Raw genomic sequence first — 23,931 nt, 5'->3', positions numbered from 1 at the left:
AATTTAAAATAATTTTTAAAATGTTTTTAAATTTATTATACTTTAAATTATCATTTATTTCTGTGATGCAAAGCTGAATTTTTAGGATCATTATCACATGATCCTTTAGAAATAATTCTAATATGATGATTCATTATCAAAGTTGGAAACAGTTCTGCTGCTTAATCTTTTTTCAGAACATGTGATACTTTTTTATAATACTTTGATGAATAAAAAGTAAAAAAAAAAAAAAAAAAAAAAAGAAGCTATGTTTTTAAAATATTAATATTTTGTAATAACAATATACACTACTGGTCAGTAATTTGGGGTCAGTAATTTTTTTTCTTTCTTTTTTTTTTTAGATAAAACCAATACTTTTATTCAGCAAGGATGTGTTAAATTGATAAAAAGTGATAGTAAAGAAAATATATTATTAGAATATATATTATTAGAATTTTTTTTTTATTTTCAATAAATGCAGTTCTTTTTAACCTTTTATTCATCAAATATATTAGACAGCAGAACTGTTTCCAACACTCATAATAAATCAGAATATTAGAATGATTTCTAAATGATCATGTGATAGACTGGATGTTACATGTGACACTGAAGGCTGGAGTAATGATGCCGAAAATTCAGCTTTGCATCACAGGAATAAATTATTTTTTTTTAAAGTATATTCAAATAGAAAACTATTATTTTAAGTTGTAATAATATTTCACAATATTACTGTTTTTTTTCTGTATTTTTGATCAAATAAATGCAGGCTTGATGAGCAGAAGAGACTTCTTTCAAAAACATTAAAAATAGTAATGTTTCCAAACTTTTGACCTGTACTGTACAAGTCTGACTTGTCCACCATGTCGGTGTCTAATATTGTGGCGGAGAGAGGGAAAGATGCCCCTTCCTGCTCTTGTCTGGCAGCTTGTGGATTCATGATCTCAGGTAGAGATCCCCATCCGATTTGTATCACTTGCATGGGTGTTAAGCATGCTCAGACTGCATTGGTGGATGCAGAAAGTTGTGCACACTGTTGGGTCATGTTGGAAAGGATCTTGGAAAGAAGGTTTTGGGTGGCTACATCCTCTAAAGATGATTGTGTCACTCGGCTATCCCTCTGGCTAAAAGGGCTCAATCCTCTACCCCGAGGGATCTTTCTTTGTGGGGGGATACTATGGATCCGTAGTCCTCCGAGCATACAGTGTATTTTTCTACCAACAGCTGCTAGAGGAATGTGAGGAGGGGGAGGGTGGTGATGAGGAGGGCGATATGTTAGCTTACCTCCTCAGAGATGAGCCGGGTGATGAGGAGGATGACGCTATCCTGTCTGTGGCCCTAGCGTCCAGGCCTGTGAGCACACAGACTGGTGATCTGCTGTCAAATGTGATAGATTGTGACTTGGTGGGGGTTTGTAAATGTGCAGCAACTAAGCTTAACATCGCTTGGCCAGTAACTCTGGGGGGCCCAGGAGTTAAACGGGATATTTACAACAGTAAAAGGCCTCCCCCGATGAAACAACTGCTCACCACTTTACTGGCATGTGGTGGCAGAGATTAAGTGATCGTGGGATAAGCCCATCTCTCATAGAGTGTCTGTCAAGGGCTACTCTTCACTGGATGTGAACAAGATGGAGAAGATCAGGCTTTCTAACCCTCCCACGGTTGAACAGTCAGTGGCTCACCACCTGCACCCAAACAGGTGGACCACTCTCTCATCTGCCAGCCGCTCCCTCCTGGGAAAAATGGAATGCGTCACTGCTCACTGGAAGGCGAGGCATTTGACATCTGCATGCCGTGTAAGAAAACGCAGCATCCTCCTGTTTCCCAGTGACCTGTTCCTTCGACGCAGAACAGGAGGGTTTTGAGTTGTCCAGAATTGCAAAACCCCATAACGCAGAGCAGACGGCTCATCCTCCCCACTGCTCCAAGCAGTTGTAAAACGTGAGGAAAGCAGTCATTCGCAGCGGCTGTCGCTAAGTCTAGGTACACTCACCCTTCTAGCTAGAAAAAGAAGTATACACAGGATGTGGTCTTCACACGGGAGGACTTGTGATGTCCTCTCCCAAGTCTGCCACACCTGTTCCCCCACCCGCAAAGAAGCGGGGGGTGTGGAGTTCAGATGACAAAATGGTTCTAAGTTGTGTTAAGGGCAGTTCAGCTTCCCCTAAACACACAATTTTCACTGTGTTGCGCACAGTAATACCACACGTTCAAGTGCGGAAAATTTAGCCTCCAGAAGAATGTGATCTGATAAGTGGTCACAAGTCCCTGGATTCAAAGCAAACAATAAAAAAAGTCTCTGTTGCATCCAGGGTCATTGCCAAGGGCACAGGGACACAAAAACAAAACAAAAAACAATGATCCAAGCGATAAAATGGTCTATGGGCCAGACAGATTCTGGCCATTTTTCTCTCTGTTCCCCTTATTTTCTAATTCCAAAGAAAATGGGGTTTACGCCCGATATTGGACCTGCATACTCTAAACAAGCACTTAAGAAAGTACAAAATTCAGAATGCTCACGATTGGAGCTCTCACTCGCTTGATCTGCAAAGGGCAACTGACTTTCCGTGGTCAATCTCAAGCATGCTTACTTTCATATAAACATTTACCATACACACCGAAAGTATCTTTAAATTTTCCTTTAGAGTAAAGTGTACAAATTTGTTACACTTCCATTTGGGCTAAGTGTAGCTCCATGCATATTCAGCAGGTGCATAGAAGCAGCACTATCACCATTGAGACTCAAGGGTCTCAGGATATCTAGATAATTACTTGATATGTGCGCAGTCAGAGGAACACACGGAGTGGGACACAGAGATGCTCACGTCTCACCTCACGAATATGGGATACAGGAACAACTATGCCAAGAGCCCCTTGATTCCATCTAGGTCTATGAATAGACTCTGTGGCATACCATGCTTTGCTGTTGGAGAGGAGAATAACAGCAACTGGCCCAGTTTCGCAGGGGAAACGGTCCGTGTAACGCTTCAAATGCAAAAATAAAAAAAATCAAACCATGCTTTCTATTTTTTTTCAGTTACTTCATAAATGAATAATTGCCATTTTGTCTTTTGTCTTTTTTTTTTACATTTACTTATGCTAAAATTGTGACTTCAGAAATGATTGTTTGAATAAATTAAATATAAACAAGTTTCTATTTTTTTTTTCTTGCAATATGCACTGTGGGTTGTACCACTAGCATGGGGATGTGGCCGTGGACTGTTTTACAAACGCTTAATGTAATGTGCCCTACTAAAACAGTAACATCGAAGGTCCAAATTCAGTAGGCTGCACACCTTATTAATAAAGCATATTTACAGACAAGCAGAAAAGCCCAGAATATGGAAGCAATACATTGCATGTTACATTGTACTGTTAATGCTTAAAATAATGTGACTCACTGGACAAAGAAAGTGATATAAAAAGCCCAAATTTGGTATACAATTTATTAAGAAAATGTATAATTCATACAGGAAAGTGGATGAGCCAACAATATGAACACAAAAATAGAAAAAAAAAGAAGAGAAAATGGCAATTATTCATTTATGAAGTAACTGGAGAAAAAAATTAACATTTGGTTTCATTTTTTTATTTTTGCATTTATACCATATGGTCTGAAAATTGAATTGTGAAGCGTTACACGGACCAGAAACCTGGTGTCATTAAGGACATGTCTCTGCCTTCTGGGCATGATTGCTTTGTCACTGTAAGTGGCAAACTTCACATAAACCTTCTGGAGCTGATGGCAGTGTTTCTGGCAATGCAACATTTTCTGCTGTTGCTAAAGGGATGTCACATCCTGGTCAGGACAGACAGCATAACTGTGGTAGGAGTATATCAATCGCCAAGTGGGGATCCACTTGCTCAGTGCAATTGTACAATTTAGCACACTACTTGATTGTCTGGGGCACTGTGCACTTTAGTTCACTGCATGCAATGAATGTAGGAGCGGTTCTCCTGTAAAGGGGCAATCCGTTATACAGAGAATGGACACTTCACCCACAAGTGGTGGATCAAATTTGGGAGAGGTATGGCAGGGCTGCCATAGATCTCTTCACCTCACTGGTGAACACAAAGTCTCTGCTTTACAGACAGACACTTTCTCTCAAGGACGAAGCGCCTTTGGGTGTGGATGTGCTGGCACACCCGTTGCCAGACGTGTTGTTTTACGCATTTCCACCACTGAGTCTAACTTCTCCCACCAGAGTAAGAGAAAATGGATTATCTCTCCTCCTGATAGCCCTCGTTGGCCGGGGAGTCTGTGTCTGGCAGAAATTGTTCAGCTCCTTCAGGGAGAACCCTGGCCACTCCCATTGCGCCGGGACCTGCTGTCACAAGTGGGCAGGCACATATTTCACCCCCACCTGGAGCGAGTCAATCTTTGGGCCTGGCCCGTTAAGGGCTAAATTTTAATTTTAGTCTGGATGGCAGAAAGGTTATGCTGCCGCCTAACCCGGCTTTCATCCCCAAGGTCAGTGATTCAGTTTATAACTGCACTGCCTTGGAATAAAGTGCTTTTTACCCCCCTCCATTTGCTTCGGAGGAGGAGTGTGATTTGCACATGTTGTATCCGGTATGGGCTTCATGCCATTATGAAACTAGGACACGATCATTCAAAAAAGAATGATCAGTTATTCATTTCATGAGCTGCTCAATCCTCGCAGCGCCTTTTCCATTGGATGGTGAAGGAGATTGAGTTGGCCTATACAGCTGTTGGGTCTCGATTCCCAGGTGGACTTAAGGGCTCATTCTACATGAGGTATGGCTACATTGTGGGTTCTATTCAAGTGGATTTTGGTAGGAGAGCTAGCTGGGCTTCCCCTCATACATTTATCATATTTTACCGTCTGGATGTCACTGCACCATCGACTCATGAGTGAAATGAAAGGTTATCCTTCATTTACGCTGGGTCTGTCTGGTAGCTTCAGAAAGCATGCCTTATGGGAGTTGGCCATATCATTCCCATAGTGAGATACTGAGCAATTGTTTGAAAGAGAATGTTAGGTTACTTATGGAACCCCAGTTCTCTGAAAACAGAGTGAGGTATCTCAAGGGGGTGGGTTCCTGGTCATTGTGATTGCTGTGATTGATTTGCCCTGTGGATAGAAGTGGTGTGATTGGTGCTTCCATAGTCAATCACACCTAAGGCATTTCCCATAGTGAGATACCTTACTCTGTTTTCGGAGAACTGGGATTACACAAGTAACCATACGTTGACCATTGTACAAAAAAAAAAAAAAAAAAATACATTTCTCAAATTATCTTCTTCTATGTTTCACAGAAAAGGAAGGTCATACAGGTTTGAAACAACATGAGGGTGAGTAAATGATGACAGAATTTTTTTTTTGGGGGGGGGGGTGAACTATCCCTTTAACATTAAATTAACAGTAAATTGTCAAATAACTGTTGTATCTGAACAGGACCTGATACATGCTCTGTGGTCCTGTTCTAAAATACAAGAATTTTGGTCTAAGGTCCATAATTATATTCAAGAGGTGCCAGAAAGTTGTTTTCCATTTTGTCCAGGTTTATATGTTCTTGGAGACCCATCTTTTTTAAGCCCGGATGTAGAGACAACTGAATGGATTCAGGTAAGTATTATGATTGGGAGACAAATTATAATGAGAAGTTGGTGGATGCCAGGTTCGCCTTCTTTCCAAGAATGGGTTACGGAATTGGGCAAAGTTTGTGCTTATGAAGGAATGGTATAAAGTGACTTATAATTAACCTATTAGCAGGTTATAATTTTATTTTTCTGTAAAAAAAACAAAAAAAAAAACAAACATTTTTTTTACATTAGAATTAGCAGGATATAATATTATCACATTTTGTTACAGAATATGTTATTAATTGGGAGAGCCAAACTATTAAAGCCGCTGATATTAAAGCTTTCTTATTTATCACATCATTAATGAAGATGGGTAGTTGGAGAGCTAGATGGCATCCCTTTATTAGGGCCCTTCTTCAGCTTTTCTCATTTCAGCATGATTATATATTAATATGAAGATTTGATTTTATTAGATATTATTGAACTTTACATCAAGTCGTTGTCTTGTGAAGCCATTCCTTTTGTTTTGTTTGCATTATAAAGATTGTTATTAGGATGTTTGTAAATTATAAATGTGTTGACTATAGAGGAAAATCTTGTTTGCCAAAACAACCTGTATACAACCTCTAATGGCAGCCAGTGTATCTTGTATATCTTCAGCAATAGCATTAAAGAAAAGGAAAAGCTCACAGTATTTCAGAACGCAACCAGTATGTTCTGTCCCACGTATGTTTGAGAGATGCTGTTGTTTTATTGGTTTGTTGAGTAAACATCATTTTGGAATCTGCAGTAATGAACAGTGATAATGGTAATTAGCTAAAAAGTAACCATTAAAACAGAATCGTCTTTACAAAAGGTTTTTGTCATCAACAGGAGATCCACCAGCAATCGTAACCAGGTGGCAAAGCTTGAAAGCAAAGTGTTCACTTTGTCTTTCTTCTGCTTTAATCCATTAATCTGAAAGCGGCCTTTTCTCTACAGTGATTGTTATTATAAGCTGAAATGGTTTTGGCTTTATATGCCAATTTCTAAAGGAGAACCTGTAAACCTTTTTTGAATTTTGATAAACAAGCATATTTCTTATTTAATTGTGCACGTCTTTTAAAAATATGTATTTTTTATAAGGCCTAAAAATGGTCTGTAAATCTTTCATAAAATCACTGTTAAAGGGTGATAAAACCCCCTGTTAGTTCTCACAACAGTTTTGAAAAATGCTACAAAAGTGGGAGTGGTGTGCCATGGAGTGGAGGGGAAAAAGGGGTGACAGACAACTTCAGTTCCAGACAGTTTCATTTCAATCCCATTGAGTTAAAGCAACAAATGAATGTACAGCAATTTGCATATATATATATATATATATATATATATATATATATATATATATATATATATATGAACGTGCTGTTGCACCTCTAATAACTTTTAAGGGTTATTTTGCGGTGTTTATATAAGCCTTTTGATGGTTTGCATGTAAACACCTGTAAAAAAACCTGGTCAAAAAAAACTCACTATAATGAATGAATTGCGTTCGTGCAGAACTCTTATAAAGCAAAACGAAACACTCCTTCGATCTATGAATGTTTCTCTCAGTTAATGTATGCAAGATAAGAACATGCAGTTTCATGAGTAATTATGAGACACCTACGCGTCATCAAAGTACTGTAGTCCTTTGCCATGTCACAGACTGTGACAATAACATGATATAGATTTTAAATCTGGAAGGTGAAAATAGCGCAAAAACCAGTTCTATACAAATATTAAAATCAACTTATGTCTTCTATGAAGTTCAACATAAATGCCTCTGCTCAGATGTCTCAGAAAAAGTAGTTTGGTGTTTTATGACCCTTTAAAGTGCAAATAAATGTGTTTTGCTGCTTTTGTTCTGGAATGAGCATTGCTATGTACGTCTGGCAGTTCTTGCATTGATGGAGAAGATGTCAGAGTTTTTGAAGACAATTTATCTGAAAGCTTCACTTTAGTGCACTAAAATAAAGTGATTACTCTGAGTCACTTAACTGGCAGAAGGTCAAGCAGTGGACAGTGAACTCTTGGACAATGTTTTAGTGTCAGTATCAGACTGTGCCGCTGCACTCTTGGTGAATTCTCTGCTTTTTCAAATGGCAGTGTCCAAATGAACCCATGGAACCAGTGTGCTCGTGGCCACCTGAGCTGATAAAGCTTAGTTTCTCAGGTTCTTTTGAGCATTTTTGTAGTTCTCATAACAACTGATGTGTAATTCCTATCATGTAAATCTGAAAAACAAGTTTAATAATGGTGGACTGTAGTTTGAATTTGAATATATAGGCAGATGTGCAAAAAGTTCTATAGTATATAAGTAAAACCGTATAATACTTAAAGCATTAGTTCAGCCCAAAATGAAAATTTGCTGAAAGTTTACTCACCCTCAGGCCATCCAAGATGAAGATTAGATCTTCATCAGAACAGAATTTAGCATTATTTCACTTGTTCACCAGTGGATCCTCTGCAGTGAATGGGTGCCGTCAGAATGAGAGTTCAAACAGCTGATAAAAACATCATAATAATCCACACATAATCCACACCACTCCAGTCCATCAATTAATGCCTTAAGTAAAAATAAATAAAATCATCATCAAGATGTTTTAACCTTAAGCCTTCTCTTTTGGACAAAATCCATAATAAGGCTTCCTCCAGTGAAAATGTCCACCCTCTTTGTACTCTCACATTAAATCCAAAAACATTTTTTTAGAACACTTTTGGATTGTTTTTGCTTGTAAACGGTGCTTGATCTGTTCATATTTCTCTCCAAATTAAGACGGGATGACTTTTTGACTGGTGCAGTGGTTTGAAGTTAAAAACATCTTAATGATGAATTTATTACAAACACATCTATTAACTTCACAAAACATTAATTGATAACTTGAGGTTGAGTAATTTTTCAGCAAATTTTTATTTTTTAGTGAACTGTTTGTTTTTGTAACGAAGCATAGTTACTGCAGTATTTTACACCCCTGCATATAGAAGGGAATTAAAACAAATTAACGTTGTAGGTTTTCACTTTTTACTGTTTGGATTTTGTTCACAAATTTTTCATACTAATAGGCAGAACTTTATTTATCTCCTTCTTCTCGTTGGCATCAGCGATATACGGATGACCAAACTTTAATCATAGTCCTTTGCTCAACCATCTGATCTATCAAAGGCATTGAGCATTTGTTAAACGAGGCTGAATTATGGGAGTTAAATTGCCTATTTCAAATGTTTTTTTCTCATTAAAAAAACATAAAAACACATTTCAAGTAGTTTAAGATAATCATGTTCATGAAGGCTAAGCTGAAGGCTGATCTGGTGGAAACACATCTTTACTTTGAGGTTTATGCTATGAGCTTGTGTCAGTGTAAAATGAGCTTTGCTTGCAGTGTTAATTGTTACCTCTGTTCATTTGTTTTTTGTTAGAGCGTTCTACCATTTTAAAAGTCAAATGGAAATTTGAGACAACAACAGACATTTGCATTGCTTTTATCATGATTGGTTCATAAAGCAGAAAATCACGGTTTCATTTTCTCAAGCTTTTTTGACTCCAGATACTAATGGACTCAGATGCTAGAAGGGTATTATATTTCCACCCACTTTATTGCTAAGATTTGTCATAGCTTAGGCTGTGTTTGCCATCCCGCCACACACAATTTGTGTTTTAAAGACTCCCTGATTAAAACCGTAATCAACAGGATGGCACTCATTTTAGGGATCATTCATTAAACATCTCTATTTGATACTCACTCTTATCTGAGACACTGCAGACTCCGAGGAAGAATCTTTGAGCATTAGATCCTAGTTAATGTTTCGTTGTGTGTGTTAAGATCTGGCCTTCAGCAAGTTTTGTGAAGATTTTTAAGTGATTATCCATTTGATCTGTTAAGCTTATTGGTCTAAGATTGCAAATTCCATTCATTTTTCCTAAATTAAATATGTCATATTTCTGAATGGTATTAAACACATCAATTTATATGTTAAAAGAAATAGTATTTTGCGGGCATTTCTCTCAGATAGCCTTTTCAGGACCTTGAAGCTTTTATGTCTGTATAGTGATACTGTTGGCTATCATTGTACGTGATTATCTTTATGGATTACTCTAAGCACTTGGTATGTAGCTTCAACACCAAGGTGTATTTTTTAACTGTATATAACCACTGTGGATATTTCATCCACATTTCTCTAAGACATCATTTCTTCATCACAGTCACATTTTGGCTATCTTTAGTTATCTTAAAGGTGTATTTACACAGCCGAGTTGAGGCTGTTCTATGCCTGCTCAGTGTAAAGATGCAAATACCGGATAAAGGCCAGACTAAATTATGTCTGCTCTGATCCACCTCAGCCCCTATATGAAAAGTATACCATTGTAATTGCTGTGTGAATGCATTTTTGTTATCTCTGAACAGCATTAAACAATATGTGGAAATGCATCTAATTACCACTTCAGAGCGACTTCTGTGTCACCTTTGCAATGTAAATTTGGCATTAGAAAACTATTTAGTTTAACAAGGAGATCAGGCTGCAGCTGTAAAACTTGATATACTTCCCATCGATTTACAGTGTGGTTTTCATACTCAACTGCCCTATTTTCCTCTATTGTTGACTCTCTAATTTATAATTTGAAGGCAAAGCAAATGTACACCAACATCTATATTTCATAGCAGTTTTAACAGCATCCTGCTGTTATACATTGTTTCAAGATATTTATACACAAACATCTGACTTTAAGTCTTTAAGGCCATTACTCATTTTAACATTTTTGCTAATCAGTTGACACAATGAAAAGTGTCATTTAAAATAAGGGTAAAACACCAGTGTATAATTAATACATAAAGTTCCTTAATGTTAACAAGGTACATTTTTACACACCTTTTGTTTATGTTGGGGATTTAGAAGAGTTCTATTATGTGTTTTTGAGTTTTGTGGTTACCATTGTGTTAAAGAGTGACACTTCTCTTTAGGATGTGGAGAATGATCATGTGAGTCTGAGATCAGTCTCCTCTTGTTAATCCCATGCTGTTCCTACTCAGGAAATAAGTTAGTTCATTTGTTTAAATGAACTTGTATTGTCCTTTTGAACGGACCTAAACTAATTGAGTGGAAATGTTTTCCTTCAGTTCATTGAACAAGCTATATTTTCAGTTGTATAAGAACACGTTTTTTTAAAAACTAAAATCCATATATAAATGTAATGTTATAATATAGTCTGCAAATTAAAGGCAAATATCAGTGAGTGTGAGAGTTTAAGTAATGTGTTCTGTAATATTTATACTATGGACACTAAATCATTATTCAGTAGAAAAATTGTTTTTTAAACCCCAGAACAGGATTACAGCGATTGCATATTTTTTGCAGTGTCATTTGTTTATGAATTTGTTCATAATGGCCTGAGGTAATTGTTTTCACATGCATCTCACATTAGAGACAAGAACCTAAGCTTGACAAGCATTCTGTATTGAGAACGTCAAAAAACCAACCGGTTGTTTGAATTAGATTTGAATAAGGGAAGTAGGGCTTGTTCCTGGAAGGACTGGGAGTTCAGTATCATTATGTGAGCAATTATATATCTTTTTAAACTAAAACTCGTGCCTAGACAGCTCTGATAACCTCATGCGAACTTTTATCCTTTGGCAATTATTTCATTTCTAGTTTCTAAGTATTACTTGTGATCAGATAGTCCAAGGCACTCCATTATGTAATAGCTGTTGATCCAAGACACTTGCTGACTGCATGCGATCAAGGACTGTCCAACACGGAGCGATCAGGTCTAAACCTCAGCCGATACCTGTCATTTTTGCATTTTTTTCATCACTCAACTACCTGAGTGATGCCAACGAGACCTCGTCCCAGCACAGCAGCGAATTTCACGAATGCAGCGCATGAATATTATCTCGAGCAGCACGCTACTTCGGAAGTAGGTCACCGATTAAACGTGTCTTGTCAGCTGTGTGCTCCCCTCGTTTCATTTCACTGTTGAGCATCGATATTATTGTAATAGCCCAACAACAGGACCCTCGTTGCTCGCGGAATGTGATTATTTGATCGGGAATACAGCGGAGTGAGTGGATGACGAGGTAAATGAAGGATTACTAATCTGTTTTATCTTGTTTATGCGCTGTTCTCTAGCGCTCGCGCTCTCTCTCTCTCGCTCTCGGTGGGGAAATAGCCCGAAACATGACATGATCCGCAAACATTGCTGTTTAAATTCGGTCCTAGAGGCGCTTTTTAGTTAGACTTGCGAAACTGTTCTTTCATCGTGCTCAGGATACCATCGCGAAGGCTCGGAATTTTCGGCAGGGACCGACCGAGCGCTTTCCGCTTCGGCGTCCGATTCTCACGGTTGGCCGTTTAGTGTCATTTTCAGCACTGACAATTGCTCGGGTTCGAGTTGACCGTGCTGGTTCGGTTTCGCAGCTGGGAGGTATGCGGTGGCAGAAACCGTAATATGTGAGGCGAACGGAGCTGTGTGTGTGTATTTTTTATTTTATTTTTTTAAAGTGTGTGTAACGTTATGTATTACGTGTGATACGCCCTAAGAGCCGCGCGAGCTCCTCTCATCACCATACACCTCCAGCACGCGCTTGCTGCCTTTATCCCGGATTACTTTAATCGCGCTGTACATTTCACTCAGATATGTTTCCTTTCTTTTCTCACCCAGTTCTTTTTTCCGTCCACACCTTCCCGTTCTCCATATCTGCAGTGTAGGAGGAAAAATGAACAACATCTATTTGTGTACGGTGAGTGAGGGGTACATTTCAAATTAATAGAAGGGAAAAGCAACTCTTTCGTCTCAAAACGTCAGATATCACTGCATTCCCATCTAGACTGGACGCATTTCCCCTAACGTTTTAATTTTACCAACGAAACGCCAGATGGCTATCCGATTATTTGCCAGAAAGTCATGGACTGATACCTCACCCCGAAAAACACCCGGAATGTTAGTGAATTATGGGCAGCAGTCCATTTCCCTTCACCCTTTCTGAAACTTTAGTTTTCAGTGGCACTTTTTGTGCACATTTGTGAGCACACTGTAGGATTAATTTGCGGCAATGATCTTTATACGAGCAATAAAGTAATAGGCTTTCAACAAAGAATTTTACTTAAGGGAGTGTGAAAAGTTTTTTTTCTGGATTAATGTTGATTCTTGGTAAAGATTTTAGATCTTTCTCTTTTTTTTTTAATTGATAACTAATGGAAATCCAAAATTGAATATTTTTAATGCACGTTTTTGATTACAGTAATCATAAATAATATAATGATAAATATGGATCTCTACTGTAATCTTTGATGTTCGGTTATCTTTTAGTATAAGGGTCAATCTGTTTGGGAAAATGTTTTAAAATAGTCACTTTTGCGGTTAGTTGAACCACAGAATGATTCCTCTTTATCTGGCATGGCTGAATGATTTTAAATGGTAGAGAGCAGTAGGACAGCTGAAGAGGATTGTTGCTGAAATGAGAGAATGCTACAGTTGTCAATTATGGTAGATGCCTTATATGTCCATATTTTACTGTTTGGTTTTAGGAATGTGCATAAGAGTGTTTCTTTCACGGGTGCTAAACTTGCTCTGTGCGTTGTAAAGGAGAGCGCTGCATGCGTCTGAGGTTGACTGATGGTTATGATGACCTCTTTTATTTGACAGATGGAGTTTCAAATACAGCAGCTGTCAAACTTAATAACCGAGCACACAAATAAATGAATCTATTCACACAATCCAAGCAAGCCTGTAGCATTCATACTTTTTCAAAGCTTTTCTGTCTTTCATGGTGGAACACATTGATACTAATAATACAGGACATAAACGCAAAATCATATTTGAAATTAAAGTGATGTGTCAAACATAAAGATGTGTTTGTATAATAATAACTAGTAGGTCAAAGGTCAGATTCAGCTAGAAAGCCTCAAGGGCTTCTGTTCATTTTAAAGGAAGAGGAACTTGTCAATAGGTCAAGCAGTTATTGTTTTGTGTCAGTTAGTGTTAAGTTTCATATGGAGCTCAATTACTGTTGTTTCTCAATGTGTGTTTGACCCATGACTTGCCTTTCATTTAATCAATAGGTCTTGGGGAAACATGTTGGACATGTTGAATCTCCAGAATGTCGTCATGAGCAGATATTGATGAATGTCCTTGAATACTGCATTTGTTTCTCATCTCAGCAAGTTTTTGAAGGAGTTCTACCTTTATGTCCCACAAAAATTGCAAACCAAATACTTTTTATCTGGAGAACAGCAATTTAAGTGGCACTTAAGAAACTAGAGGCACTCAGACTTGTTATTTTTACCAATCAAGTGTCTCTTAAAGGAATTCCCAAAAATGAAAGTTGCGTCATTACTTACTCAGTGTCTAGTTGCATTAAAGGCATTGAGATTTTCAGTCATTGTACTCATTTGGAAAAGGCCACATTAAATATTTCCCTTTTCGTAGTTTTCAGAAGAAATAAAGTGATATGACTTAAAAAAAAAAAATTAACATTTGTTGTTTCAAATTGAGTGGACTACGCCTTAAAATTATGCAGAATCTCAGAGTGTAAATAGGAATGGCTGACCTAAGTTTCAGACATTGTGGTACTGTCATGTCAATCATATGTTCATATGTATTGGTATTATGTTTTGCAGTCTCTTTGTACATGTTTTAGCAATTATATCATCATACATTTGAAAAATGCACATAGGCTAATTATGGCAGTCTTCCAGGTCTATTAGAGATGAATGTAATCAGTTCTAGAGCCGTGATGCCAGTATGTGCTAAAGGAGTGATTTAGGTTAAATCTCAGGGTTAAAATCTCAGAAATGTTATACATTATTAATGCATTTTATGTACTCTAGTTGAATGATTTTTGTTAAAAAAGGCCAAAACCAGCATATTCCCATTAAAAAAAAAATTGTTTAGGCCTATTGCACCTACGCTGTTTACTGAACATGTTTGATACTGTCCAATTAAAATTCTCTAGCCAGACCAGCAACCTGATTAAGGTGGCACATAAGGCCACATTTGTGCTGATTTTTCAACATTAGTTCACATAGCTGTTCGTATTATTTATTAGTAGAGGTTAAAAAAGTCATAATGGCTTCTGTTCACACTATAAATATAATCATAGTGGTTACAGCTTTGAAAAGACAAATTAACAATGCTTGATATTTCCTTTATAGGTTTTGCATGGCAGGGTGTGATGACCCATGCACGACAGAGGAACTCTTTATGTGGATATAAGAGTAAATCTGCGGACCAGGTGAGCTGTCAGACAACTATGGACAGAACTTGGCCAGAAAAGACGGCTAAAAGATGTTCTACCCAAAGAGGAAAAGGTAAGGAAATAAAAGGAAAAAAGACCACTGAGAGAGACCGGAAGCTGTACCCTCTCAGGGGACGACATGGATTGGGTGAAGTGAGTGCGCTTAACTGCTGTGTCCTATTGACGCGCTTAGATGAGAGCGAAACGTGCAGGAACGGCATGAAGGCTCAAGTGAAGGAAATGCAGGGGAAGGGGAAAATCTGCAAGTGTCGCAGGAAAGCCTGTAAGACTTGCCGGTCAGCGCCTGAACCAAAAAGCAAAGTGAAACCTGATAAGTCTGCCTTATACACAGAATTCATCCTTGAACCTCGCCAAAGGCGGCTGGCCTCTCTGAATGCAGAAGCTGTTAACAGTCTGCTGTTGGACAGAGAGGACCCCAAGCAGACATCAAAACCCTCAAAGAAGCAGCAACAGACAAAAGCAGACAGTTCTCTCTCTAAAGACACAAAAGATAATGTTTGTTCCAGAAAAGGCCAAGACAACCGGAAACGCCCTTGCACCGGAGAGAATGAACAATGTCGAAACCCAAAAAAAGCAAAGATGGAGTCTGACGCTATTGATCTACAGGCTTTAAACAGTCCTGCTCCCAAACGTGTGGCAGGTTTAAATGCAGCTGCCCTGCTCAAGCTGACCAGCACGTCCTCGGGAGTGAAGCGCAGGGGTAAAACAGACGGCAAACCGAGCGGCGGAGCAGTGCGAGGGAAGCAGCTACAGTTGAAATCACGTAAACAGCAGCACAACTTAGACTGTCAGTCCAAGTTAAAAGTATCACAGCAATGCTGCAGCCTCTGTGAGAAGCAAGCCCTTCACACTGAGGCATTGTGGGATGGGAGCACAGGAAGCCATGGCTTTATTAGTCCCGGATATCAGTGCAGATCCATGCTCGGCTATCCCCTCAAGCCTGTGAAGGAAGAGAAAACAGAGACTGATGTGAAATCATATTACTGCTGTTCCCAGGAGAGATCAGTGGAGTACTGCCATAGACTAGCCCTGTTCCTCGGCCAGAAAACCTTCCCGGAAACTGATGAGCATTCTCTGAAGGGATTTATTCCTTCTCCTCACACCCTGACGCATCCAGCAATGCCCATTGGTGCCCATTCTTATTCCTGTTACCCCGGGTACTACGTCCACATCGCTCATCACGGGACTCCGACACTTCCTGTAAGCTCAAATCCAGGGAGCCACACACCCTCGTCCATACCCCCGCTGACAATGTGCACTAGCGGGGTCCAGAGACCCAAACTGCTGCCCTCTTCGGTGTCCCATCCTACGGGGATCCCTCATCCAGCGTACTGTAACTCTGTGGGCACCTGTTATGGAGAGGCCTGCAGGCTCAGCAGCTATGCCTACAGACCCACGCAACCCATCGCTAGCAGGAGCTGCTCATACAATGCAGGATGCTCCAGCTGCATGCACAAAATAGAAACAGGTAGGATGGAAAATGAAAAGTTTAAAATATCTCTTGCTTTGTCAAATTAGCCCCATAACTGTAACTTTACAGGGAAGTTTGAGCCTTTGAGCTTGAAAGAGATTGCTTGCTGCTGATTTCTTTTCTTGAGATTATGATTGTACATGAGGAGAAAGTGGTAGTAGGTAAACTGTGTTGCATTTTGTATTTAAATAGGGCTACATCTGATTCAATTGGAAAAAAATAAGCTAGCAAGATGCCGTCAAACTTTAAGCACTTCAAGCATGCACATATGTGTGCCAAAAAGAGTGCAACAGAAAGGAAACGTAATAAGGTTAACTTTTTATTAGTAAACGTAACATTTTTTTAATTAGCTTCTTGTGCTTAATATATAGCATAGATAAAATGCATACAGTACATTTATGTAATCTAATTTAAGTACTTTTTTATATACACTAAAGTTCAAAAGTTCAGAGTCAGCCAGATTAATACTTCTTTAATACTTTTATTCACCAAGGGCTTACAAAACTGATCAAGCACTAATAATAATAAGAAATGTTTCTTGAGCACCAAATCGCATTGCAATATTTGCTTTTCTGCAATATTGCAATATGAAAAAACAAACAAAAAAACAACAACAACAACATGATTTTTCACCAGATGACTAGAATAGCTGTATTTGGAAATAATTAATCATTCTAGAGTTAGTGGGGAGATTTTGTTGGGGAGGTCACCTGCAAAGACAATAAAAATTATATTAAATGTTTTTTGTTGTTGTTGTAGTAGTTTTTTTACTTGGGCAGATTTTTGTGAAATTTGTGAAAATTGCATTTATACTTTGCTTTTTGCAAGAAACAAACTCAAACCTCTTTCAGTAACCATTTCGGAGTTTAAAAATTCCCACTGTTTTTGACTAATGCAATATGACTACAAAAAATATGATTGAATTTTATTGTTATTATTATGAAATAAAAGTATAAAAATAAGGAATATATTTCAATAATAGTGTAAAATAAAAAATCACATCAGTATGTAAAAGAACAAATGACTGAATTGTAGAGAAAATGTTTCTCTGATGTGGATGCTGTTGATGTTTGTATCCTCCACCTTGACCCAGTCTCAGTGGCAGACATCTTTGTGAATGAGCTCACGCAGTATCTAAAGTGATGGATCTAAAGGTGTACACAACAAATACAGTGAGATACAGATTAAGGAATGTCAAGAGAAACCCCATAGAGGTCGCATCAAGGACTTAAGAAAAAAAAATATTGGGTCGAATTTTGGAGTCAAATGAAATGAAATTCCCTTCCCCAGCCCACGTCATTGTGGCTACATGTTCCCTACAGCCTGTTCGCTGCTGGTTCGAATGTGAGTAATTACCACAGGTGGGGAGGGTGCTGGTTATTTTTGTTGGCAGGGGACTTGAACTGTCTGTTCATTGTGAGGTGGCAGCTGTGGTCTCGCAGCCGCTTATGAACCTCGGCACTGGCAGAGACCTCTGCAGACATGCTCCCTTGTTGGTTTTTAACCACACGGCTGGGTTATACAATGTAATTTTTCACTCGCCGTAATCTCCATTAATGAGACTGTAATCTGACTCTCTGCGGGTTTCTCTTTAGGTACAGCATGACTTTACTGTGACAAGACAAACAAGCAAAGCAGAAGCATATTTAGTATTACTTTAAAGCTGGTATATTTGGTTTGATATTAAATTAATGTGCAAGTTGTGTATTTTTTTGAAAGTGCAAAGCTTAACAATTGAAGATACTCCCACATACACAGTCTCCTATACTGAACAATTCAGTACTGTTCAAAGTGCACTAAAAGCGGAGTATTAGGAGAGTGCAGATTGATTAAAGGTACTGTAGGGAGAAGTGAAGTTTTCTTCCAATAACGCTTCATGCTTGATTGAAGCTACAATGACTGCAATATTCTTTAAAAGCGATCTCTGTCCACAGAGGCCAAACACTGTGAATAGGGTTATCTTAAGTATTGTTATCCTTCATTTGTGTAGACGGAGTGCGATTACCGCTCCAACCGCATGTCCCTGTGTGCGCTTAGTTTGAGGGCTGTTTGATTTGTACAAAATTGGTGTTCAATTTACGCTTGTTGTCTCTGTTAGATTTTTGCCATTCCAGATTGTAATAACAGTTTTGCGTTTACTATTCATTGATGTCAAACCTCAGGGGATGGGTAGTGTGATAGCACTGATAGACCTGTCCTGGGTGCCTGATCTTTTGCGTGAGAGGCCCCTGAGGGAGACAGTCCTGCTGCAGGTTAAAGCCAACAACAGGTTAATCAGCTATTATTGAGTCATTCTTACTGGGCGGTAACACAGTATTTATAAAAAGATAATTGAAATGATTTCAGATAAGTCACTCAGTGCCTCCACTCTCTGACCTCCAACCGTGTGCTGATTTGACCTCACACATAGACTTAACCGCATTAAATGACTAAAAACAAGACTAATTCAGTGGATGAGACATACTGCATGGAATATTTCAAGCTTTTATAGTGCATTTTTTACTTTTTGTAACTTGACAGTCTGTTGTCACAACAAACTTGTCATTGTGTGCGAAAAATAAAGGTGTGAACGGAAAACCTTTTGTGCTCCATGGATAAAAAAATTGGACACAGTACAGCTTTGAAACAAAATGAAATGAAAATATAATGGTAGATATTTCATTTCTGGGCTAAGATGGGTCATAAAATACACATTTTTTATCCGTTTTCATGCATTAACAGAATGCATCACATGTACAGGCTCACATCTCGAATTTCCTCATCACTATGGGAACCGCATAGGCAATTGACAGGAGGTTTCCTAAGATTGGCTCATCCACCCTAAAATTTGGTCGTGTGTTTTTCAGATGCCTACACAAACCTTATGGCACCTTTGTATCACAGCAATTGGATGTTATTGGACTGATAGTGCATTGTCATTGTTATGTTGGAAGTTCAGTTATGTATTAATAATCAAGTGTTTCACTGTTTTCACATTTCTAAATTGATATGTTGTTCCTGTCATAAAATCCAATACCCTCAAGGTTGTATATAATTGTGGTTTCAGGCTCTGCATCTGACCACGCAGCATCTGGCACACTGACTCATTTATGACTACATTAGTCTGCTGTGTTGTATTACATGCAATATGGAGTTTGTTTATGATCATAAATGCATGTTGAGCATTTTATGAACCAATGATTTTTGCTTCCTGTACTCCTGTAGAAGACTACTCTTACCCTCTGGATGACCACAGTTCGTCCATCACAATGCCTTCTGCCCTGCCACTGTCCATCTGCCCCATATCCAGTGTGCCTCCACCCACCCAATCAGTTCCCCACCTGAAGACGCCTCTTCCCGATCCCGGTCGACCCCAGGTGCAGATTAGAGTGGGACGCGAATGCCCTCAGAGGGCCAAGCCACCCAGTGGCTCTCGTTCTGGGGTGCGGGACTCTGCTGTTTGCCCCCACATTAAGGATGGCCAGCTGGGAGCAGGCCATGGCAGCAGCGCTGCCAAGCAGTCTAAGATCAGCCATCGCCGGGCAACAAACGGCTGGCTGCCTGTTGGCATGGCAACAGAAAAGGAAGTATTCATCGTGGTACGTACTCGAGTTGCCCTGTCCTGGGATGGTGGCATATTGGAAGTTTCTTTAAAAGACATTTAGGTGCCCAAAGCAAGACTTAAATCAGCAGTTCATTGAAAGAGTTTGAGTTTATTCCTGACAACTGACTAAATGACGCCCCAGGCATTTTCCTTAGAACAGTGCGTGCAAAATGTCAGTAGTAAACATTGTGAATTGCATTCATTGGAAATGACATTATTATTATTATTATTATTTAATTCCAGTGAGGTTCTTTTAAACAAATTTCTTAAACAAATTTTATGCCAGTGGGAAAACCTCAGACAATGAACGGTTGTGTTTTAAAAATGTTTGCAACATGCTGCTTGTTTTTATTTCTCCATCTTAGTGTATTTATGAACTAGAATATCTGTATTAAATTGAGTTTATGAACACAACACTTCAGGATTCAGCCGGTAATCTGTTTAGTCGACCACACTGCTGGCTCATGCCTTTACTCTGTCTTTGTGCTGCTCTTTAGGGATTTGGATACTAGTCCTAGCCTAGTCAAATAGAGTAATAAAAACAAGTCATTTTGATGAGAGTCTCCACTGTGTAATCATGGTTAGATATAGTTTCCCCTTAGTATCATCAGTATTTGTGCAAAATTTTCATATAAACATACTTTAGAAAGTTTGGAGTCAATCAGATTTTATTATTATTATCTATTTATTTATTTGAAAGAATTTTGAAAGAAATTCATTCGGGGAAAAAAATTGAAATTGATCAAAAGTAACAGTAAAGACATTTGTTACAAAAAAAAATTCTATTATAAATGCTGTCACGGTTGCCTCAGTAATATAAAGCAGTTTTCAACATTGGTAATATTAAGAATCATTATAAATAATTTAGCTCCAAATCAGAATATTAGAATGATTTCAGGAGGATCATGTGACACTGAAGACTGGAATGGGTGCTGAAAATTAATCTTTGCCATTAGAGGAATAAATTAAATTTCAGAGATAAATTACAATTATATTAAAATAAAAAACATTTATCCTAAATGTTAATATTTCACTGTATTGCTGTTTTTACTGTATGTTTGATCAAATAAATGTAGCCTTGGTAAGTGTAAGAATAAGAACTATTAAAAAAAAAACCTTCATCACCAAATTTGAATGGTAGTGTAGAATGGTAGTGTAGATATTTTGCTGTACTCAATTCAAATATATTTTTTCAGTGGCATTGCTTTAATTAGCATGTTGATGGCATGCTATGCTTATTTAAAGGGTGCATTTTTAAATGAATCTCCTTTAAAGCACCTCTCCTGTGGCCCATATTTTACATGTGTAAAATATCAAGTGTCAAGTCAAAAATACTTTTTGAAATGCATTTTGAGAGTACTCATTCAGGCAATCCACAGACTACTTGATTAAGCTATCTTAAGTAAAGCTTTAATTGGTTAGTCTGGTTTCACATTGACCCTTATTGGAGTTTTTAAAATTTGTAGTTTTTCAAATGTCTGACATGATCCAAAAGTGTATAATGAGATAGAAAGCAATGTGCAACTATATTTTTCATTTCCTTTAAGGTGAGGACTCCACATCCCTTCGCAGGTGCTATGAAGGAGTGCAGAGAGATGGAGAGGTGATCAGGGTCAGAGACACAGTGCTACTGCGTTCAGGTCCCAGGAAGAAGTCCTTGCCTTATGTGGCCAAAATCTCTGCCTTCTGGGAAGACCCTGAGTCAGGTAAGTCTTCCTCTAAATACTGTTTTCTCTGATACATCAGTGAAAGTCACAGAAGAGCTCATAATACATGATGCCTACTTTCAGGGGAGCTGATGATGAGCTTGTTTTGGTACTACCGCCCAGAACACACTCAGGGGGGTCGCAATCCCAGCATGCACTGTGAGGTGAGTCGAGAATTCTTCATGGCACAGCAATGTGGTCCTCCGGGGACTAGCAATGTCAACATTTGACTTCCTTTGATTATTATTTTAATAGAGGAAGTAGGCAGCACAAGTTTCCTGTGTTCAGTAAAACGCTGGACAAACAAATGATTCCTAGCACTCTAAAACACATTATGAACACTGTATATGTACTATAATTCATAAAGGGAATATTTAAATGGACTTTTTAACATGCGTGCATCTTCCGACATCAATATTTGATTTAATTCTAAGTTTCAAAAGAATGCTAAGGGTTTTTTCTTTTCTATTGTATTTGTTGCAATATTTATCTGATACATTTACAGCATGGATTCCCTTAAGTTGATGATAAAATATTAATGGTGTATGTGAATTTTTCCAGAATGAGATTTTCGCATCTCGGCATCAGGATGAAAACAGTGTGGCATGTATCGAGGATAAGTGCTATGTGTTGACATTAGCACAATACTGTAGGTGAGCGGTCATATTTATCGCCTCATTGCAAGTGTCAAATGTATCATCACCTCATATCCTTTCTATAAATCAAATGTGATTTTGAATGTTTCAGATTTTGTGCCTTGGTGAAGTGTCGTGAGGAGGGCTTTCCCAGACGTAGCTCCCTGGTCCCTCCTTCCAGCTATGTAATTCCAGCTCATCGTTGCATGCCCAACGACATCGACCCCGACTTGGTGTTCGTCTGCCGCCACGTTTACGACTTCCGCTACGGCCGTCTGCTGAAAAACCTGCAGTAGGTCTGAATGGAGCCATACACTGAAACCAGAATCCAAAACGTTGTGACACAATCAAAGCCCTATCAACTGAATGGCCACAAGTCTTTAGGGAGGAGTTGTTATTTTCTGTTTTCCCTTTAGGATAAATGCTCTCGGCGTAGCACTTCTGAAAAAGTGAAAAAAAGTTGCAACTGTTATCCCTTGTGACTTTATAGAATGGCATTCTGAGCACAACTACCTTGAGTTTTAAGGTACCAATCGCCAAAATGTGATTTTTTTTCACTCCATGAATTTGAGTATTTATTTTTGCAGTTATCTTTTATATTTGCTGAATGAGTGTAAAAAGACGAAGAAATTAATGCAGGTACATTAAGAATGACCCTGAATTATGGAATAGCGTTCTAATATTCTCTCTTTGGAAGTAACCGCACCCTTATTATTGAACCTGATAATCTGTAGATTGAAGGGAAAAAATATTTATTTTTAGATAAATTGAACACAAGCTCCATGTTTTAGGAGGCACCAATCAGTTTGATCCACAATCAATGGCCAATCGTTCATTCAGTCATCATAACAGGGTGTGGGGGATCACATACTTATCATGGCGGACCAAATATCCCAGAATGCATTTGGTTAACTTAACATTCTGTTGATCGACCAATGAGTAATGAGCTTTCGTCTTCTCGTCGCCCATCATGACTTGCCTTATATCCAACACCGAGTTTCCCCGTTTTCTGCCTTCCCAGCAAACCAAAGGTTATCACGCCACTCCTTAACATCCACCTTCGCAACTCCATTAGTTTGCACTAAAACTTATCATTCACTGAGTCAGCAGTCTGACTCGGTTCAAAATGTCACCTGCTACTGATCTCCAATGCAGGAAAATACTGTGTATTTGTTGTACGTGTACAAAGAGATACGAGAGAACTCGCTAACTGTCAGTTACAAATGTGAATGGACAAACTTTATCTCGTGCGCACAGGCCTGCTTTCAACATGTGCCCTTTGCTTCTCGTCTTACATGGTAGTTTTCGCTAATTACGATATGAGAAAGCTGTTTTGTATGGTCTGTTTGTGCCTTTAAATAGTTAAGTTTTCTATGTGAAGAAATACTGGTTGGTTAATTTTTTTTCTTCTTCTTCTTTCTTCAAGCCTCTTCACGTTTTTGGCTTGCTTGTTTTGCACCACATTGTTATCAGTGCTAAAAAGCATTGATAGGATTGTCTGATCACACTATGCTGACCTTCACACTTAAACTTATTGAACATCATACCTTCAGAAAATTGCAGACTTTACATGAGATGGTAGAGTTAAAGTGTAATTGTACCCACAGGGTCTCAAAAAAGGTTAAACTGATGGAAGAGCAGACCTGTTTGTTTTTTGTTTGTTTGTTTTACATCAAGACAATTTGTCTTGGATTAATATCCTTTTTTGTGTTCAGATATGCTTTAAGGTATTCTTGAATAC

General features: G+C 38.4%; 1 protein-coding gene across 5 annotated transcripts in view; it reads left to right on the top strand.

The window, feature by feature from the left end:
* The window catches only part of bahd1 (bromo adjacent homology domain containing 1), a 30,273-nt gene extending 6,562 nt beyond the window's left edge, over positions 1–23,711 (top strand). The window contains exons 2-8 of one of the 5 annotated variants that reach the window (XM_042774609.1): positions 5,260–5,295; positions 14,692–16,263; positions 19,471–19,844; positions 21,396–21,555; positions 21,640–21,719; positions 22,117–22,208; positions 22,303–23,711. In XM_042774609.1, the coding sequence (XP_042630543.1) occupies positions 14,712–16,263; positions 19,471–19,844; positions 21,396–21,555; positions 21,640–21,719; positions 22,117–22,208; positions 22,303–22,486 (2,442 nt within the window). In that variant the 5' untranslated portion in view covers positions 5,260–5,295; positions 14,692–14,711 and the 3' untranslated portion in view covers positions 22,487–23,711. Of the gene's footprint in view, positions 1–5,259; positions 5,296–10,992; positions 11,616–11,649; positions 12,279–14,691; positions 16,264–19,470; positions 19,845–21,395; positions 21,556–21,639; positions 21,720–22,116; positions 22,209–22,302 lie in introns of those variants that run through there. The other 4 variants (XM_042774611.1, XM_042774606.1, XM_042774610.1 and 1 more) reach the window with 4 other exon arrangements.
* The last annotated feature ends 220 nt before the right edge of the window (positions 23,712–23,931 follow it).

This window comes from Cyprinus carpio, chromosome A17 (genome assembly GCF_018340385.1).
Source record: "Cyprinus carpio isolate SPL01 chromosome A17, ASM1834038v1, whole genome shotgun sequence".
Lineage (NCBI taxonomy): Eukaryota > Metazoa > Chordata > Actinopteri > Cypriniformes > Cyprinidae > Cyprinus > Cyprinus carpio.
Note: the sequence above shows the minus strand (reverse complement) of the source record. Positions and strands in the feature narration are given on the sequence as shown.